The 19,584-nt window shown below is 36.5% G+C and overlaps 1 protein-coding gene across 1 annotated transcript in view; it reads left to right on the top strand.

The window, feature by feature from the left end:
• Window positions 1-19,320, top strand: part of LOC141397458 (uncharacterized) — a 43,295-nt gene extending 23,975 nt beyond the window's left edge. Inside the window, exons 4-7 of the mRNA XM_073973701.1 lie at window positions 3,146-3,281; window positions 7,870-8,099; window positions 17,973-18,463; window positions 18,671-19,320. Coding sequence (XP_073829802.1) covers window positions 3,146-3,281; window positions 7,870-8,099; window positions 17,973-18,463; window positions 18,671-19,234 — 1,421 coding nt within the window. The 3' untranslated portion in view covers window positions 19,235-19,320. The remainder of the gene's footprint in view (window positions 1-3,145; window positions 3,282-7,869; window positions 8,100-17,972; window positions 18,464-18,670) is intronic.
• The last annotated feature ends 264 nt before the right edge of the window (window positions 19,321-19,584 follow it).

Genomic DNA, 19,584 nt, shown 5'->3' with positions numbered 1-19,584 from the left:
GTCCGATTTCACTCATAAATCCCCATATATACTTTATAGGGTCACCACAAATTATTACTTCAATGCGTTACAAACGTAAAACAAACTTAACATACTCTCCATACTATCGTGGAGGGTATAAAAAATAAAAAATAATAATAAATACGCTCAGCCTGTTGCCGCACAAAAAGATATCAGTCGAAATAGCGGATTTTGTGTGAGGCAGACCTTAGGCCGAGAGTTGAGAATTTAATATATGGCCAGATCGAATAACGACTAAACAACCGAAAGCCTTTGTAAAAATCGACTCGGATTTCAGTATAGCTATTTTTAATGGTTTGGACCCTATCTGTATAGCTATTTTTAATGGTTTGGACCCTATCAAACCATCTAAACCATTGGCTAAATATGCATATGAAAGCTATATCCAAGGCATAGAAGGTAGAAGACAATCAGCTGTATTTTTACTTTTTTGTAAATTTGGTTTTCAAAATGTAATAGGGTCTACTCATGAAATTTGGAACTTCGAAATTTGCTACCATAAAATACTATTTTCATCCTAAACGTGTAATAATAATGGTATACGACAGTTCTGAATGCTCTATATTTACATTTTGATTCAAATTTGTTCTATTTTTGAGGATTTTCAAAATGTGTTTATGTTTATCCTGAGTAAATTTTAAGAACGACCCTATTATTCAATATTTTCTTTGACATTAAATTTTCAATAACAACAATGTTGTTTTTGTAAATTTGTTAGCAGTTGTAAATCATGCATCTACCTTATATTAATATGTCTTGGCTACATCCATGATACAATAAGAAGGTAGCATTATCAGCCCAGCTGAAGCCCAGCTGACGGTAACATAATGTGTCAATTGCATTGAATTTATGTCAAATTTTGACATCTTATGTTACCAAAAACGGCAGTTGCTGCTACCTTCTTATTGCATCATGACTACATCAAACTTTTCATATTTTTTAGGATTCATTTTCTAGCCACAACGATGAACTGATAACACTTTTTCAACGATTAGACAATAAATGCAGCTTGTAAAACTGCAAACTAATATCGGTCAGCAGCACATGTACAAGTTAAACGATCGCCATAAAATTTTGTATTAAAGGGTTAGGGAAGAAATGGGTAAACCCTGGAGGGTATGCATTTCAATAAAAAAAATTGTTTACTTTTTTGGGGCAATCTAATGTACATATGTTTGTAGATAAGTCATGGTTGCTGACGAACCATATTTTGATAATTACACCACCCTTTAATATCAATTGATTAAAATAAGTCGACCAAATATTTTCCGTGGCACATGAATTAAAACAAAATTCAAATTGATCAAGCATAAACATAAGCACAAACTCTCTAATCAGAATGGCACAGCAAAAACTTTGGACGAGCGCACGATGACTGTCAAAATGGTTATTAATTTTTTTATGGATTTCATTGGCAATGTTTGGAAAATAACCATGACTTTGCAGAAAACAAAACAAGTTTTATTGGTACATTTGCACTAACCGCTACATATCTAACCGCCATATATTTTAATATGTGGGGGTTAGTAAAGCATGATGGAGCGGTTTGAGGTATATATATATATATATATATATATATATATATATATATATATATTAGAGTGGGCGATTTGAACACCAACACGGACGCCTGGTGGTGTCAAGTCAAAATCCGGGGGCTCGATTTTCACCGTAGACATATGATCTAGTGGACTTTTTTGCTCATTACAATCCCAAGAATGAGAAACTCCAGGCGCCTACTGAGAAACTCCAGGCGCCTACTACCACTTTTTTCCTTCCATACAAATCGCCCCGGCCTAATATATATATATATATATATATATATATATATATATATATATATATATATATATATATATATATATATATCTGGCACAATTTAAGATTGTTTCACGTCCTCAGAGACTGGGCCAAAGAATTATTGATACATATGTATTTTGTATTGTTTTTACTTCGATAAATGTATTATACCTACCATCGTCTCCGTTATAAGAACACCCGACTTCATAAACTCTGAAAGTCGTACTGAACCATGAAAAAGCTGATTGGCAAGGATTCATAGAATTTACCAATCACTTTAGAAAGCTGCACATTTCCTCAGATCCTCGAGTAACTGAGAGAATTTTCAGGTACATAATGACTGCAGCACCCGCTCGCTACATACCTGCTGGTAAAACACACGAAATCAGATTAAATTTTCCATCAGAGGCAACGGAAATAGCAAATTAGCGTAATGAGCTTCGTCATACGAACCCTGAAGACCCAAGAGTTAGGGTAGTAGGCGTACATAACCGGCAAAAGTGGCTAGACCACCTGAAGCAATACAACATTGTTACAGGATTAAGTAAATTGTGGGCAACTCTCGAATCCATGAAATAAGGAGGCTGTTACTTTCAAAGGCGTGACAGTGGTAGTTTCGAAGAGGTGCGCGTATTATTTTAACCGGCAATTTATAGAGCACCCTGAGTGTGATAGCGCGAAGAGGAGTGTTCTAAGCCATATAAGATCTTTCGCAGCCTAGGAGGTACCACCACAATTTACTATGAGGGATGTTGCGAAAACATCCAAAGCGTTGGACCCCCATGATGTACCAGTGGTTGAGTAAACAAGTGTCCTCAATCTATCGTTAGCCACTCATATTGTACAAGAAGCCTAGAAAGGACTACTGAAGCCAAGGATGCCAGCAGAGGTGAATCGGCCTGTACGATCCCCTCTTGTCCCCAGTAGCAAATATTTAAGAGGCACTAATCCTTCCCATGATGAAAAGTTGTTTGCCAGTTGCAGAACATCAGTATGGATTCCGGAATATGTACATCACACGCCATATCCACACATACCAGTCGAGGTCTAAACCAGAACTGGTTCGATACCGACAATCATGCCAAGTTGTTCGAGGATATGGAGAAGACTTTCCTCCAGGCGTTGGATAATCAACTATATGTGTGGACGTCAGTCGTTTGTGTAATTTAGAACTGAGACTAGGAGGTACCACCACAATTTACGATGAGCGATGTTGCGAAATCGCCCAAAGCGTTGGACCCCCCTGGAATCTCAATTGTAATGCTAAATGACCTAGATGTACCCGGGGTTGAGTATTTAATAAGTGTCCTCAATCTATCATTAGCCACTCATATTGTACAAGAAGCCTGGAAAGAACTACTGAAGCCAAGGATGTCAACAGAGGCGAAACGGCCTGTACGTTCCCCTCTTGTCCCCAGTAGCAAATATTCAAGAGGCACTACTTCTTCTCATGATGAAAGGTTGTTTGTCAGTTGCAGAACATCAGTATGGATTCCGGAAAATGTACATCACACGCCATATCCACACATACAGTCGAGGTCTAAACCAGAACTGGTTCGATACCGACAATCATGCCAAGTTGTTCAAGGATATGGAGAAGACTTCCCTCCAGGCGTTGGATAATCAACTATATGTGTGGACGTCAGTCGTTTGTGTAATTTAGAACTGAGACTAGGAGGTACCACCACAATTTACAATGAGCGATGTTGCGAAATCGCCCAAAGCGTTGGACCCCCCTGGAAAATCTCAATTGTAATGCTAAATGACCTAGATGTACCCGGGGTTGAGTATTTAATAAGTGTCCTCAATCTATCGTTAGCCACTCATATTGTACAAGAAGCCTAGAAAGGACTACTGAAGCCAAGGATGCCAGCAGAGGTGAATCGGCCTGTACGATCCCCTCTTGTCCCCAGTAGCAAATATTTAAGAGGCACTACTTATTCCCATGATGAAAAGTTGTTTGCCAGTTGCCCAACATCAGTATGGATTCCGGAAAATGTACATCACACGCCATATCCACACATACCAGTCAAGGTCTGAACCAGAACTGGTTGTTCGACTGAACTGTTATAGGGGCTCTGGACCCATCAAAGGCCTTCGATATCGACAATCGTGCCAAGTTGTTCGAGGATATTTAGAAGTCTTCCCTCCAGCCGTTGGATAATCAATTAAATGTGTGGAAGTCAGTCGTTTGTGGAACAAAGAAGTCTAAAACCCGTAGAGTGAAACAGGAATTCCCCAAGGCGGGGCGATACTCTGGAAATATTTTACCTGTACATCTGTGAAATTCCACACTCTCCAGACGACATAGAGATCGTAATGTATGCGAATGATTGTACCTGGGTGCTGACAAAGAAACCTTGTTAATCACTTATAAAGCAAAAAAGCAGGTCCTGACAGATTGCCGACCTGATGACTGAAGCAAGGTACCTCTTTATGACACCAGTGGGCCAACTTCATAAGGAGGCGAAGATTTTACCGGTACATCAGCACAATGTCCAAATGTACAAGCGAAAACCTCTAGATCATCGAGCCCAGGCTTGAAAAAAAAAAATCACATTGATGCAGTTTCTCAGACAGTACGGAGATAATTTGTGAATGCCGCACTTGGAGACCACCATCCCAGCAGTATAACGCCAGCTGCCAAGGCAAACACGAGTGGTTTTAGTCCAGTTAAGATCCGGACAATGCAGCCGCCTCAAATCTTATTGGGCCCGAATTTCATGCCCTGTATGTGGATTGGGACCGCACGGCACTCTGCATTTGTTTAATTGTCCAGCTAAACCAAGAAGTTTTGAATCTGGACTCAGAGGAAACAGATAACTGAAAAGATATACGAACGAACATATCTACATTGTTACAACAACAGCTTATAAGCACGATGACTTACGAATTGTTTATCCGATTTGGCCGAAACTATGCACATAAGAAAAGGCCTTCCAAAGATACATAGATTTCCATGATGGTCAACAACTTCGAGTATATCCCTCAGAAAAGAATCAAATTTTTCGTTTAAGTTCAGTTTCACTATCAAAATAGACTATGTCCGTCCAGTCCCTTTGATACCTTCTACACACTTTAATTGAAATCAAAACGTCCGCAGTTTTTCAGAACGTCCGCAATAAGTCAAAAATTTCTTTATTTTTGTCGGCATAATTTTCGGGAAATGAATCTCTGTCGCATAGTCTGTGTTCGATGTGTCCATAGATGAAAGTCTCCAATCACGCAGAGCGATATTTCTGTTGATAAAGCCGACCGACACTTTTTACTTGTTGTCGTTGTTGTTTGAAAGCAAAACAAGTATACACACGATTTTAAATTAAATCGCTTTGAAAAAAAAACAATGGATTAGAATACAATAGAATCAAAAGATAATGTATCTATTCTATACACGTGCTAGTCACGTTCGGACAATTGTAGTTATTTGCCGTTTTAACTTCTCAAAGACGAGAAATGATTTAACCCCATGCATTTTTATACCCTCGACCATAGAATGGAGGGTATATTAAGTTTGTTTTTCAGTTTGTAATGCATTGAAGTAACCATGAAGTAGCCACAGCATATTCCACTCAACTAGCCCAATTGCTTTATGAAAGCGCTCCTCGTCCCGATAACATATCTGTACAGCCGCAAAATCCATACATGGATACCAGAGACCTCCACCAAGGAATCCATGATATGACCAGGAGTGTCGTGCTGCTACCGAAGAGAAAAATACGGCAATCAGTAGTAACGCGTAGCGCACGAGAGAGGTAATGGGAGGTAAGGAGAAAGGAGGAACGTCTTTTTCGCAGGAAAAAGAGAGAAAGGGGAATGCGGGAATGTGAAAAAATCGAGTTGTACAGGAACCAGAATGAAGTCCGAAAATTCTACCAAAGAGTGAAACATCAAACTGATGGCTTTGGGACAGGCACATCCTCCTGTAGAGACCAGCAAGGTAATTTGGTAACTGATACAGATAGTGTGCTCAGGATATGGAAAGAACCTTTATCCAAACTGTTGGTATCCGATAGTAGCGAAGACGGCGAAGATACCACAGATCCAATCCCAGAAGATGGTATTGAATGTATACCGCCCGGCCAAGATGAGGTAAAGACAGCAATAAATCGGATAAAGTATAATAAGGCAGCAGGAGCCGATGGCTCACCAGCCGAGCTGTTCAACACCGGAGGCGACACGCTGATAAGGTGTATTCATCAGCTAGTTAGCACCATCTGGCTGGAAAAACGAGTACGCGACGATCGGAACCTGAGTATCCTGTGCCCTGTCCGAACGACTAAAGCCAATGGTCAACGAAATAACTGGGCCATACCAATGCGGCTTTAGACCAGGCAAATCCACTATTGACCAGATATATACCCTGCGGCAAATCCTATAGACGACCCAAGAAATGCAGATCGACACCTACCTCCTTTTTTGTCGATTATAAAGCAGCCCTCGACAGCCCTCTACGTTCAAAGGTACTCTAAGCTATGCCTGAATTTGGTATCCCTGCAAAGCCCATTCGGCTTTGTAGAATGACATTAACTGATACTCGGTCCTCTGTTAAAATAGGAAAGAATCTCTCCGAAGAGTTCAGCACCAAAAGAGGAAATAAAAAGAAGAATTGTATTGGCCAACAGATGCTACTTTGGCTTAAGTAAGCAGTTTAAAAACAAAGCCATATCTCGTCAAACAAAAATAACGATTTACAAATCACTGATTCTGCCCGTGCTAGTGTATGGTTCTGAAGCCTGGGTACGCAGAATTGGCAGGCCAAGGCTTCGATGGAGCAATCAAGCGGATGACGAGATAAAAAGGCGCGGTATTCCAAAAAGCGAGGCAACAAACTGAAAGATTTGGAGATCTTTTCTTAGTTCGGCTTATGGAACAAATCTTCTGCAATGGGCCAGCAAAGTAAGCAAAAATTGTCCACAGATGTCCACGTTTTGGTATAGCCCCCCCATGTAACAGTGCCCCCCCCCCCCCTTGCTGTATTTTGAGAATTTTAGCTACATTTTTTGACCGAACTACATGTTATTTGACACTTAAGGTGCCCAGTGGTCACAAAACATCTGCACCAAAAATTGTCCACATATAATATCCATGTTTTGGTATAGCCCTCCATATACCGGTACCACCCGATTTTCGGTATTTTGAGGATTTTAGCTACATTTTTTAACCGAACAACCTGTAATTTGACGTTTGAGGTTGCCATTAGTCTTGAAAATTCTACACCAAAAATTGTCGACATAGGTGTATGTCTTGGTTTAGCCTAATATAACGTAACCTCCCGATTTTTGGTATATTGAAGGTTTTAACTACATTTGAGTGACTAAACTACCCGTAATTTGGCATTTGAGGTATAGCCCCCATATAAAGGTACTGGTCGATTGAAGATACCTCCCGGTATTTTGAGGATATTAGCTACATTTTTTAACCGAACAAACTGTAATTTGACGTTTTAGATTCCTAGTGGTCTTGAAAATTCTCCACCAAAATTCATCGACATAGGTCCATGTTTTGGTTTAGCCTAATATAACGCTACCTCCCGATTTTTGGTATATTGAAGGTTTTAACAACATTTGTGTGACTAATCTACCCGTAACTTGGCACTTGAGGTTTCCTGCGGTCAAGATAGGCCAATACTTTGTTATAGCCCCCATATAAAGGTACTGGTCGATTGAAAACACTTTTTGATACATTTTCTGACCTAATTTGCCGAAAAACAATATTGTCTCTACAAGTTTTTGTTGTTGGTTGTTTTATAATTTTCAAAAATAATTCCTTGTACCATTAATAACCTTTTTTCATTTCAAATTTATTTTCTCATTTAAAAAAAAAAAATAATTTGGAAATTATGAAAAAATTAAAAAATCGTTACTAGCATCCAAAACAAATAGAGAAAGAGAATTATACCGTGTATACGTGTGTGTTTGCGTTTGACAAACATTTTAAATTGCGACATTCTCAAAGCTCAATCGAAAGCACAATACCCAAGTCGACCGCCGCCACATTGTAGCTATTGAGTATCAGTGATCTTCGAAAGTTCAGTCAGTAGTAAAACAGACTTTGTTACGTTTATAAGAAGAGTTTAACAATGACGGGTCACGCAAACGGTAATGCTGCGGCAGATACAATTCCGAAATGGATCAAATCTGATCTATTTGAAGATGTTTTAAAGAAAACCGTGAAAGATTTTCATACTGTGAAAAATTTCGAAGTTAAACCAGCTGCCGGCGCTGGAGAAAATTATGCTACGGTTATGTTAAGAATAGAAATTGAAACCGAATTGAAGGGTAAGGAAAAAAGTGATGATGATGTTATAATACTGACTTGTAAAAATTTCAAACCACCGACAGTGACTTTGAAACTTAATAGAGCAAACAAACAAAAAACAAATCAAGTGCCAGAGAAAAGATCAAAAAGAAAGAAAGTGGCTTAATAGAAACAGTGATGATTAACATATAATACGCTGTGATTTATTCAAGAAACCTGTTTAAATTAAATAAATGTTATGCAAACATTTAGGTTTTTGTGCTATGCCAAGCAACAAGTGAAACCAGTTTTAAATCTTTATTAAATAAAAATAAAAGCAATATATTTCAAAATAAAAGAAATTTTAAATTTACAATGAAATAACAGTTATTGAGTAAAAATGTGTTGCCAATTTATGCCAAACCAAATAGAACAAACCTCTCCACCCGAATATGAGTCAATTACAATTTTTAACCTGTTTTGTTGGTTTTATTCTGAAAGAAGTAGTTGTGTTTGCTTATTTATATTTCGAGACTAGCATTAAAAAGTAAAAACTCGTTAAGTTCAGCCGAGCGGAACCTTTTCTATACACTCCACACTAAAATAAAACATTTTCGACCACAAATACCCCAAATGCCTAAATTAGGCCCGAAAATGTATTTAAATAATGTCTTTAATCGGGAGACTATGTTAACATATTTTTGTGGAGAAATTTTGTGACCACTGGGAACCTCTAATGCCAAACTACTGATAATTTAGCCCCAAAACACCTCCTCAAAACACCTAAACTCGAGAAGTACCGTTATATGCGGCATACACCAAAACATGGACAATATATTGATAATTTTTGGTAGAAAAGTATTGTGGCCACTAAGAACCTCAACTGTCAAGCTACAGCTAGTTCGATTTTAAGATATAGCTAAACTCGTGAAAAAATGCTCAAATCGGAAGCTAGCAGTTTGTGGGGGTTATACCAAAACATGGACCAATGTTTAAAATTTTTGGTGGAGAAATTTGTTGACTACAGGGAACCTCAAAATACGGGTAGTTGAGTCAAAAAATGTAAGTAAAGACCTGAAATACGGAAAATCGAATGTTACCGCTACATGTACCTAGGTTGACAATTTTTTAGTGAAGAAGTTCAGTATCCACCGGGAACCTCAAATGTCAAATTACAGCTAGTTCCGTAACAACTCGGGAGATGCCGTTCTATGGGGGATATACCAAACCATAGACTTATATTGACGATATTCCAATTACACTGTGCGACAACAAAAAAAATGACAAGGAAAATCGAGTAGATTATGAAAATAGAGCTAAAAATATGAGACACGTGTATCGGCGTTTTTAAAGTTTACGTCGGAAAGTAACCAAAATAGGCGGGGCAAGTTCCGCCCATTTTTAAATTTTTCGAATTATTCGAGTTCATATATCTTGGAATCCTTGCATTTCAGGTATATAGTGTCTTTGGCAACTTTACTTAGGAGGGTTTGGGAAATATTTTTGTTAACAATTTTAACCCTCATGGCCCTAAAACCTATATATAAAACACAAGTGCTGCTAAGAATGTTATATGTTATGGTTACAGATTTCTTTTATTCTGAGACTCTTAATAAAATTTCATTTGGAACATTTCTTTCTTTAACAATATTCCCAAAAAGTAAAGGATTTTGCTAGATTTTGATCCAGTATGGAATTGTGTAAAATAAACAGTCCAAAATTAAAACATATAATTTCATCCTAATATATATAAATTTGTAATGTAATTTTTTAAAGGAAATAGTATGCACAGATTTATGGTTTATTTTGAAACTCATAGTGAAATTTTGTGTAGAATTTTTCATCCTTTGACACTTTTCTTCTATAACCAAGTTTTATATTACTTCCATGCATCAACTAGAAAAAAGAAGGAAAAAATTTTCATCAAAAAAATTGGGAAATACTTTCATGTTTTTTCAGCAAAATTGATACTGATATTTTCATGCTATAGAATATAAATAGACATTTCATTTCTTGGGTGACCTATGGTGAAATTTGACGAAGAATATTTTTGTCTCTGACATCATCTCTCTAAAATTATGTTTTGTGGGACAATTTTGAATAAATTCAGATGAAGTCCGACTTTAACCCTAAAACGTGTTTTTCATTTTTAGAGATTCCTGGCGATTAGACAAGAGTTACAGATTTGGTGTATTTTGAGACCTATAGTAAAATTTCATGGCGAACACTTTTGTAGAATATTCGGATTTGATACTATCACATTTTTAATGAGTTTTTGAAAGATTTTCGAAAAAAGGACAAAAAAGACCCCTTTGATGAACAGCATGAGGGTTAAAATTGTTAACAAAAATATTTCCCAAACCCTCCTAAGTAAAGTTGCCAAAGACACTATATACCTGAAATGCAAGGATTCCAAGATATCTGAACTCGAATAATTCGAAAAATTTAAAAATGGGCGGAACTTGCCCCGCCTATTTCGGTTACTTTCTGACGTAAACTTTAAAAACGCCGATATACGTGTCTCATATTTTTAGCTCTACTTTCATAATCTAATCGGTTTTTCCCATCATTTTGAAAAAAATTGAATTTTGTTGTACAGTGTTATAGGTAGTTTAGTGAACAAATTCTCAAAATACCGAAGATCGGGATGTGCCATTGTATGTACCGTTGTATGGGGGCTATCAAAAAATATGGACTTTTTTTGACAATTTTTGTGGAGAAGTTTTGGGACTACTAAGAATTGCAAATGTCCAATTACAGCTAGTTCGGTTAACAAGTAAAAATGTATTAGTCGGCTTTACCGACAGAGATATACCCTCAGCCTATGTGTACTAAAACTTTCATCTACGGACAGATTGAATACCGGCTACAAAACCAAAATTCTTTTCCCCAAAACTATGTATTAAGGAGAGTTACGGAATTCTGTGGTCCTTTTGAGACATTACATCTTGCTGACAAAAATGTGGATTAGGATTAATGCTCAAAAGTGTTGCGGTGCAGGTACATGAAGGACATAGTCCATTTTGGAAGTTGATCTTATTTTGGGAATCATTATTTTTTATATATATCGCACCCACAAGCACAACATAGAGCGTTTGTACCACTATGTCACGAAGCATTGACTTGCTCACGTACCGAAAGTTGTGGACCGATATTGCCCATATTCGAACTTAAACTAAGTTTGAACAAAATAATAGAAGGACAAATGTTGGACTGAATCGGTTCATCAGTTCGAGAGTTATAATGTGCTCCAGCCACTACATATCGCTCATTTACTCAAAGAGTGACACTTCTCAAAAAATCTAGTTTCGAGAAAAACGCGTTTTAAGTTGGCGTTTGAAATTTGACTTCCCAACTAAAAAAGATTATTACACAAAAACTAAAATAACTAAATGTACCATGTTTTGTAAACAGTTATCCAGATATCAGTGCTAAATTTCTGTACAAAATAAAGCATGATTTGTGTTGAATTATTCGAAACTCGTAGTAAATGAGCTGTAACTCGTTGAGTTTTAGAGATATCAGCATGAAAATTTGACACAAGATAAAGTAGAATTCGTAGAAAATGCCAACCCAGAAAACACATTTTTTGATTTATGCTACTCTTTGAGTAAATGCCCCTGAAAAATAATTGTACCGTCGTAATGGGGGCAGCGTAACAAGTTATTACAACAAATAAAAGCGATGCGAGAGCAGGTCTTACATTGAAATTTTGTGGGGGAGGTGCCCGAAGGAGAGGACTGATAGGGTCCACATTGGAACCTCATCTATGACTTGTAGAAATTTCACGATGTGCAAAGTATGAACCATCGCTTACTACATTCAAGACCGGAACTTTTTTGAACTTTTGTTGGGAAGGTACGTGAAGGAGTGGACCGATATGAGAAGATGCATGACTGCAGAGAACCTTAAATGTAAAATTTATATTCATAATTTGTGGTGAAGAAGTATAAGGACTGCTAATATCCTCAAATGTCACATTACAGCCAGTTCGGTAACAACTTGTAGCTTAAACCCTAAAAGTACCGAAAATCGGGAGTTATCGTTATATGGGGCCAATAACAATACATAAATCTATGCTGACAATTTTTGATGAAGAAGTGCTGCGACTACTAAGAACCTCTACTAATAATCTCAAATATCCAACTACAGGTGGTTCGGCCAATAAATGTAGCTAAACTTCCTTAAATACCGAAAATCGGGAGGTACCGTTATATGGGGGCTATACCAAAACATGGACCTATATTGAAAATTTTTTGTGTACAAATGCAGAGTGTCGTGTAGTCAAAATCCACACTCCGGACATGTGTTGGGTATCGTGATATCAGTTCAGGTCCAATATGAATTGAGGAGGCTGCATCTTCAGGATTTCAACTGGGCTAAAACCACTCGTGGTGTTCTTCTGCTGCGATGTATGGGGGTGGTCACCAAGTACTGCATTCTTACTATATCTCTGTACTGCTTGCGCGACTGCATCAGTGTGAATGCTATCCCAGCCTGCCTGATAGGTTCGTTGGTCTAGAGGTCCTCGTTTATGCATTTGGGCCCCTCTCACTGGATCATGGCCCACCGGTAAAACCTTCGTCTCCTCGTGAAAATGGTCCACTGTAGCACATCGAAATATTCGTTGGAGACCTTATAAAGTATATGGGCCTTATTGTAGAAAATTAACATATCGCTCATTTACTCAAAGAGTGGCACAATTCAAAAAATCAAGTTTCGAGAAAAACGCGTTTTAAGTTGGCGATTGATATTTGACTTCCCAACTTAAAAAGATTATTACACAAAAACTAATATCACTACTTGGACCATATTTTGCAGACAGCTAGCTAGGTATCAGTGCTAAATTTCTGTGCAAGATCAATCATGATTTGAAGTGTTTTAGTGCTTCATAACCTCGAAAAACTTGTGTGTTGAATTACACTGTGCGACAACAAAAAAAATGACATGGAAAATCGAGTAGATTATGAAAGTAGAGCTAAAAATATGAGACACGTGTATCGGCGTTTTTAAAGTTTACGTCGGAAGGTAACCAAAATAGGCGGGGCAAGTTCCGCCCATTTTTAATTTCATCGAAATATTCGAATTAAGATATCTTGGAATCCTTGCATTTCAGGTATATAGTGTCTTTGGCAACTTTACTCAGGAGGGTGTGGGGAATATTTCTGACAAAAATTTTAACCCTCATGCGGTTCATCAAAGAGGTCTTTTTGTCATTTTTTTAAAATCTTTCAAAAATTTTTTGTCTTGAAAGATTTTTAAAAAAGGACAAAAAAGACCCCTTTGATGAACCGCATGAGGGTTAAAATTTTTATCAGAAATATTCCCCACACCCTCCTGAGTAAAGTTGCCAAAGACACTATATACCTGAAATGCAAGGATTCCAAGATATCTTAATTCGAATATTTCGAAGAAATTAAAAATGGGCGGAATTTGCCCCGCCTATTTTGGTTACTTTCCGACGTAAACTTTAAAAACGCCGATACACGTGTCTCATATTTTTAGCTCTACTTTCATAATGTACTCGGTTTTTCCCAGGTATGGGGTATTGTAACTTGTAAAACAATAATTTGAGCGGAAGCTTTGATCGAATTAATGTAAAACAAGTAAGTAAGAACGGCGTAAGTTCGGCCAGGCCGAACTTGTTATATCCTCCACCACGAGTTGTATTGAAGTAAAATGGAACAATTAGTTTCCTTTCGTTTATGAAGAAGACTAAATACCAAATTTCAGCAAGTTCGATAAAACAATGTGGCTTACATTAAAAATGCTGAAATTCGGGCGTACATTCCATGGGGGCTATATAGAAACGTCGATATATACCTACAAATTTCTGGCGGAAATCTTTTGGACTTCAAAATACCGAAAATCAAGAGGTACGCTTCTATGTGGGATATAGGAACCCGCGGACCTTTACTGATAATTCTCTTCTGGAATATTTTATAACCACATGGAAGACTAAATAACAAATTTCAGCCGTTCGATGGGATATTGACGTCACAACCTTCAGAATTAGGGAAATCGGGAGGTACCGTTCTATGGAGGCAATATCGAAACCGACAAATTTCAGTCAGAAAGGCTTTTACCTCCATCCTATATTAAGGCGTGAACCTATACTGACAAATTCCTCGGAGAAAATTTTATACTAAGTACCAAATTTCAGCCATTTCGGTGTGATAATGAGGCTAAAACCTTCAAAATGCCAAAAATCGGCGTGAACGTATACCGACAAATTTCTGGGAGAAAGTTTTGTATCCCCAACAAAGACTAAGTACCAAATTTCAGTCATTTTAGGGTGATAATGAGGATACCGGAAAATACCGAAAATTGGGTGGTACACAGAAAAAAAATTGTAGCCATTTGATAAAGAAATTCAAAGATTCAACCAAAAATTTATCGGTTTTCCGGCAATAAAAAAATTGTCATATTGATTATTTGATCACAAAGTAAAAATACAGTTTGATAAAATAAAATTGTAATATTGACTAAAATATTTATCGAATTTGTTTATCTTGAACTGATAAAATATTTCACATATTGACAAAAATATTTATCAAAATATTCCACATTTTGCTTGATAAAAACAAAATATTTTCTTGATTAAAAAATTGTTGAATGCATTTTTTCGATAAAAAATGGTCATATTTACAATTATTTCGTTCTTTTTTTTTTTTTAAATACAAACCCAAAAGACACAAAAATAAGATACATACATACACACATTTATAAATGGTGGTAGTGGTGGTTATTTATTTAAATTAAACGCATAAAAATGCCTAACAAAAAGCAACCGCACACAAGAAATAGCAGATGAAAGAAAGAAAAACGGAATGGAATAATAAATAACAGAAGTAAGTAATTATTTGGTGCCACACTTCAATTTTAATAAAAGAAAACAAAAAAAATCACTTTTAAATATAAAATACAGGGAACATCATTGAACGCTTCTCGTTAGTTGTGAAATAAAACACATTCTTCTGCCACATTGAAAATCATCAGCGGAAAAATGGATATATGTAATTACAAATATATTACATACATATTTCAAATGTATAAAATGTATTGACGTTATTACCAATATCACATGCGGTTGCTTCTTTGTCCAATAAAATATTCGTATTCTCCTTTTTCAGATATGTGAATTCAATTATAAAATGTATTGGGAATTTAATTTACTTGAAAGACACTTTACATATGAAAACACAGAACCACTGATTTATTTCTGCGCTACCGATCCACACACAACTACTGCTTTAAAGAGACTGCCAAAATTAACCAAACTGACGGTTAAAAAATATTATCTGCCTAACTTAACCACCAAACAGAACAAAACATGAGAACTCGTACCATTTTTTCCTTCCCTCTCCGTTTGTTAGGTTCATAAAAAACAGTAAGAAACTTATTGTATACATACAAGCCTTCACCCGACAAACCAAATGCCAAACAAACGCATCATTCCTCCATTCCTCAAAAATGCCCATAAACATAGCAACGACACTCACATCTCACGAAAAAACACAGCACATTGTTGTAGCGCGCTCTCTCTCTCTCTCTCTCTATGCCGTAAAAAAGTTTTTTTCTCTCGCTCTTGAGAGCGAGAACATGCGACAAACTTTGAAACCCATTTTAACAACAGAAATTCATTAATAACCATAAACAAATTTCAATAAATTTTTTGTTTGAAATCGTTTATCGATCGCTTTCTAGTAAAATTTTCATGTTTAATAAACATTTTCCCTATATATTCGTAATATTTTTTCACCATTCGACAAAAATATGGTGATAAAGCTTTTAATCAAAATTTTCAGGGTGGCTTTTTTTCTGTGTACTGTTCTATGGGGGCTATATCAAAACGTGGACCGATATAGCCCATTTGCAATACCAAACATCCTAGAGTAATACCAAATTACAAAGCTGTATCTTAGTTGCGAGTTATATCTTGATTTCAACTGACGGACGGACATGGTTATATAGACTTAGAATTTCAGCCTGTGGGCCTATTCTGTAACTTTTTAACGACAGTCGGGATTGTTATTTTTTCAGAAACTCATTTTAACAACATAATTAACAACCTTTGTATTCTGTAAACAAATTTTAACAACTTTTGTTAAAAATGTCGTTATGAAAACAACACCAAAATAGTCGTTGTTTAAAAATCGACAAAAATGTTCAATATTGAGTTTGCCTTTGGTTTGTGTGTATGTTTTGTTTATGAATACATTCAAAATTGAAAGCTTTTGAAAGTTTATAGACAATGACAATTTGTCTACATTTTTACAGAGCACAATCGTTACTGCAAACAATTTTTAGTGTCGACGACGTTGCCGACTGTCGGATTGTTAAAATGTTACAGAATAAGCCTACTGATCAAGAATATATGTATATACTTTATAGGATATACGATGAATATTTCGATGTGTTAAAAACGGAATGACAAATTTAATTATACCCTCCATATTATGGTGGAGGATAGGAAAAATTCGTTAAAGGAAACGAGTTATTTTGAAGGTTTTCTCACCGAAATCGCTGAAATTTTGCAATTAGCCTTCTTTTTGGCTAGAAAATTTTCCCCAGAATTTTTTTTAGTATAGGTCCAGGTTTTTATATAGCCCCGTAGAAGAGATATCGCATGTTCTTAGATTGGAAGGTACTGCGTTACCAAATTTTTCCCCAGAATTTTTTTTAGTGTAGGTCCAGGTTTTTATATAGCCCCGTAGAAGAGATATCGCATGCTCTTAGATTGGAAGGTACTGCGTTACCACGCGATGTGAAACTCTTATAAAGGATTAGATTACTGTACTGAGTGTAAATTTATATTTTGGATTCTCAGTGGGTAGAAAAACTCCACGAAAAAAATGATCAATGTTAGTTAATTTTTTCATGTATTCTTAATATGAACGTACACCCGATTATACGTATTTTGAAGGTTGGCGATTGGTTAACGTTAACCCGCGCCAACCGAGCGATGTTTGTTTCCAAGTAACTTGTATAGGGTTGCATTTTCACGAAAATTCTCTAAATGCCGCATTTATGGTGCAATCGATGACAAAACTTTACCAGTTCATTGCTGCTGCTAAAAAACGATTTCTACAAAAGTTTATGACGATCGGTTAACGATAACCCATGGCCTATGACCGACCTTTATTTCCATAGTACTTTGTATGGGGGCCAAAGGCGAATTTTCAGAAAATCGCTCTACAGGCCAGTATTATTTTCCAATCGATGAAAAAATTAACTCTTCCCTGTTGTGGCTAAAAAACGAATCCTACAAAAATTTGTAAAAATAGACTCAGATTTTTATATTAGCTATATTATAGAGCCTAAACCTACCTACAATTGGCCATATATGCATATTGGAGCAATATCAAAATCTAGCCCAATTTTCACAAATTTTTGTAGGATTTACAGCAACAACAATGAACTGGTATAGTTTTTTCATCGATTGGACCATAATTGCGGCCTTTAAAGAATTTTCGTGAAAATTAACCTTTGGTCCCATACAAATTGCTATGGAAACAAAGGTCGCTCGGTTGGCACGGGTTAACGTTAACCGATCGCCATAAAATGTCGTCTATTGTACACACATGTCCAAAAGGATTGACTGTAACGAGGTATTTCCGATTCTGAATAGGTAGAAAACATCGATTGTTTAAAAGAGAGCGATATTCATCAGTTAGCCACGTAGAAGAGTTTAGTAATTTCATAAACAAAACATTTTACTTCAACAAACTTAACGCCGTTATTAATTGTTTTTTAATTTGTTTTCTTATTGATATTGAAAACAGATGTTGATTTAAAAAATATGTTTTGTGCTATTAACATTCCAATCCTTGTTAACTGATTTCAATTGTTAACTACATATCCTCTTCTCTGATATAACCAAAAAGTTAATCAAACACATTACTCTCTTCCAGATGGCTCTGTTAAGCCCATATCGTATATGATGAAAACTTGTCACGACAGTGATATGGTACGGGAAATGTTGAAGGCCCACAACATGTTCGATGTGGAGAAGAGTATGTATGAGACAATTGTACCTGCCTTTGAGAAACTATATGCGGATGCTGGTGTGGAGATAACATTTGGTCCCAACTGTTACGAATTACCCACGGAAGAATCTTATATTCTTTTGGAAAATCTAACACCAAGAGGATTTAAAAACGCCAATCGTCTAGAAGGTCTCGATATGGACCACATGCATATGGTGTTACGTAAATTGGCAATGTGGCATGCAGCATCGGCCGTCTATGCTGAACAAAACGGTGACTATGAAGATAAATATCGTCATGGATTTTTCCGTGAAGAATCCAAGCCCATGATGAAATCAATGCATGACGGTATGCATGCGCTCTTTATGAGTTGCCTGAAGAAATATTCAAATCATGAATTATATTATCATGAAATGGTAAGTTAAGAAATCCGCAGTTTCAATTACATTTGTATAAACAAATACATTAGAAGTTTTTAAAATATTGTGTTTTAATTTACATCGATTCGGTCATAATCTACGAAAAAGTTACAACATTTTACCAAGATCTAACGTTTTGTACTTACCTTCTGTTTTGAACCATGTGAAACCACTCTTAACCACAAGTTTCATCCTATTTTACAGGAAACTCTCCATGCTGATTTTCTCGATGAATTGTACAAAACTGTAGAAATCGACCCCAATGAATTCAATGTCCTGAACCATGGTGATTGTTGGGCCAATAATATTATGTTCCAATACGATGACTCGGGTAAAATTCAAGAAACCTATTTGATTGATTATCAATTACCCAAATACGGTTCACCAGCTCAGGATCTGTATTATTTTATTTTATCTTCGGCAAATTATGATTTAAAGTTGAGTAAATTTGACTACTTCATACGCTACTATCATGACAATCTCCAGAAGAATTTGAAATTGCTAAAATATAGCAAGAAAGTGCCGACGCTGCGTGATATCCACATTACGCTGTTTAGACGTGGTATTTGGGGCCTCTTTTCTTCGACTGGTGTTATGGCTGCCGTACTTTTGGATCCCACCAAAGATGCCAATTTAGAACATTTCTTGGGTGACAGTGACAAAGCTGTCGCATTCAAAATGGCCATGTATTCAAACGATCGTTATCGAAAACATATGGAAGCCATAATGCCGTGGCTCAAATATCGTGGAGCCTTTGATCTAAGCTGATTCTCGAATTTGTGTGTATTTTTTGTGTATTTTATTTATTGGTTGTAATGTATAAAGTGAATAAATTTGGTATTAGTGAAATTGTATTTTTACTGTATTTCTTTATTTCTGGTTTTATTTTTATACCCTAAGTCTTTAGGCAAACGAGACCCCTTTAGATACATATATACCCGCTCGAGGAATACACCACTCGATCGAAATAATGATTTTAAATACCAAGTATGTTTGGACAAAATCTGTTTCAGACAATTTGGGGTCGATTTGGCAATGTTCGTCCGCCTGTCTGTCTGGCTGGAGCGCATGATAATTCTCGAAGGGATGATCCGATTTCGTCCAAAATTAGGCCTGGT

The sequence above is a fragment of the Musca autumnalis genome, unplaced genomic scaffold, assembly GCF_047663935.1.
Source record: "Musca autumnalis isolate F117 unplaced genomic scaffold, ASM4766393v1 scaffold_1, whole genome shotgun sequence".
NCBI lineage: Eukaryota > Metazoa > Arthropoda > Insecta > Diptera > Muscidae > Musca > Musca autumnalis.
This window is presented reverse-complemented; position numbering and strand designations above follow the sequence as displayed.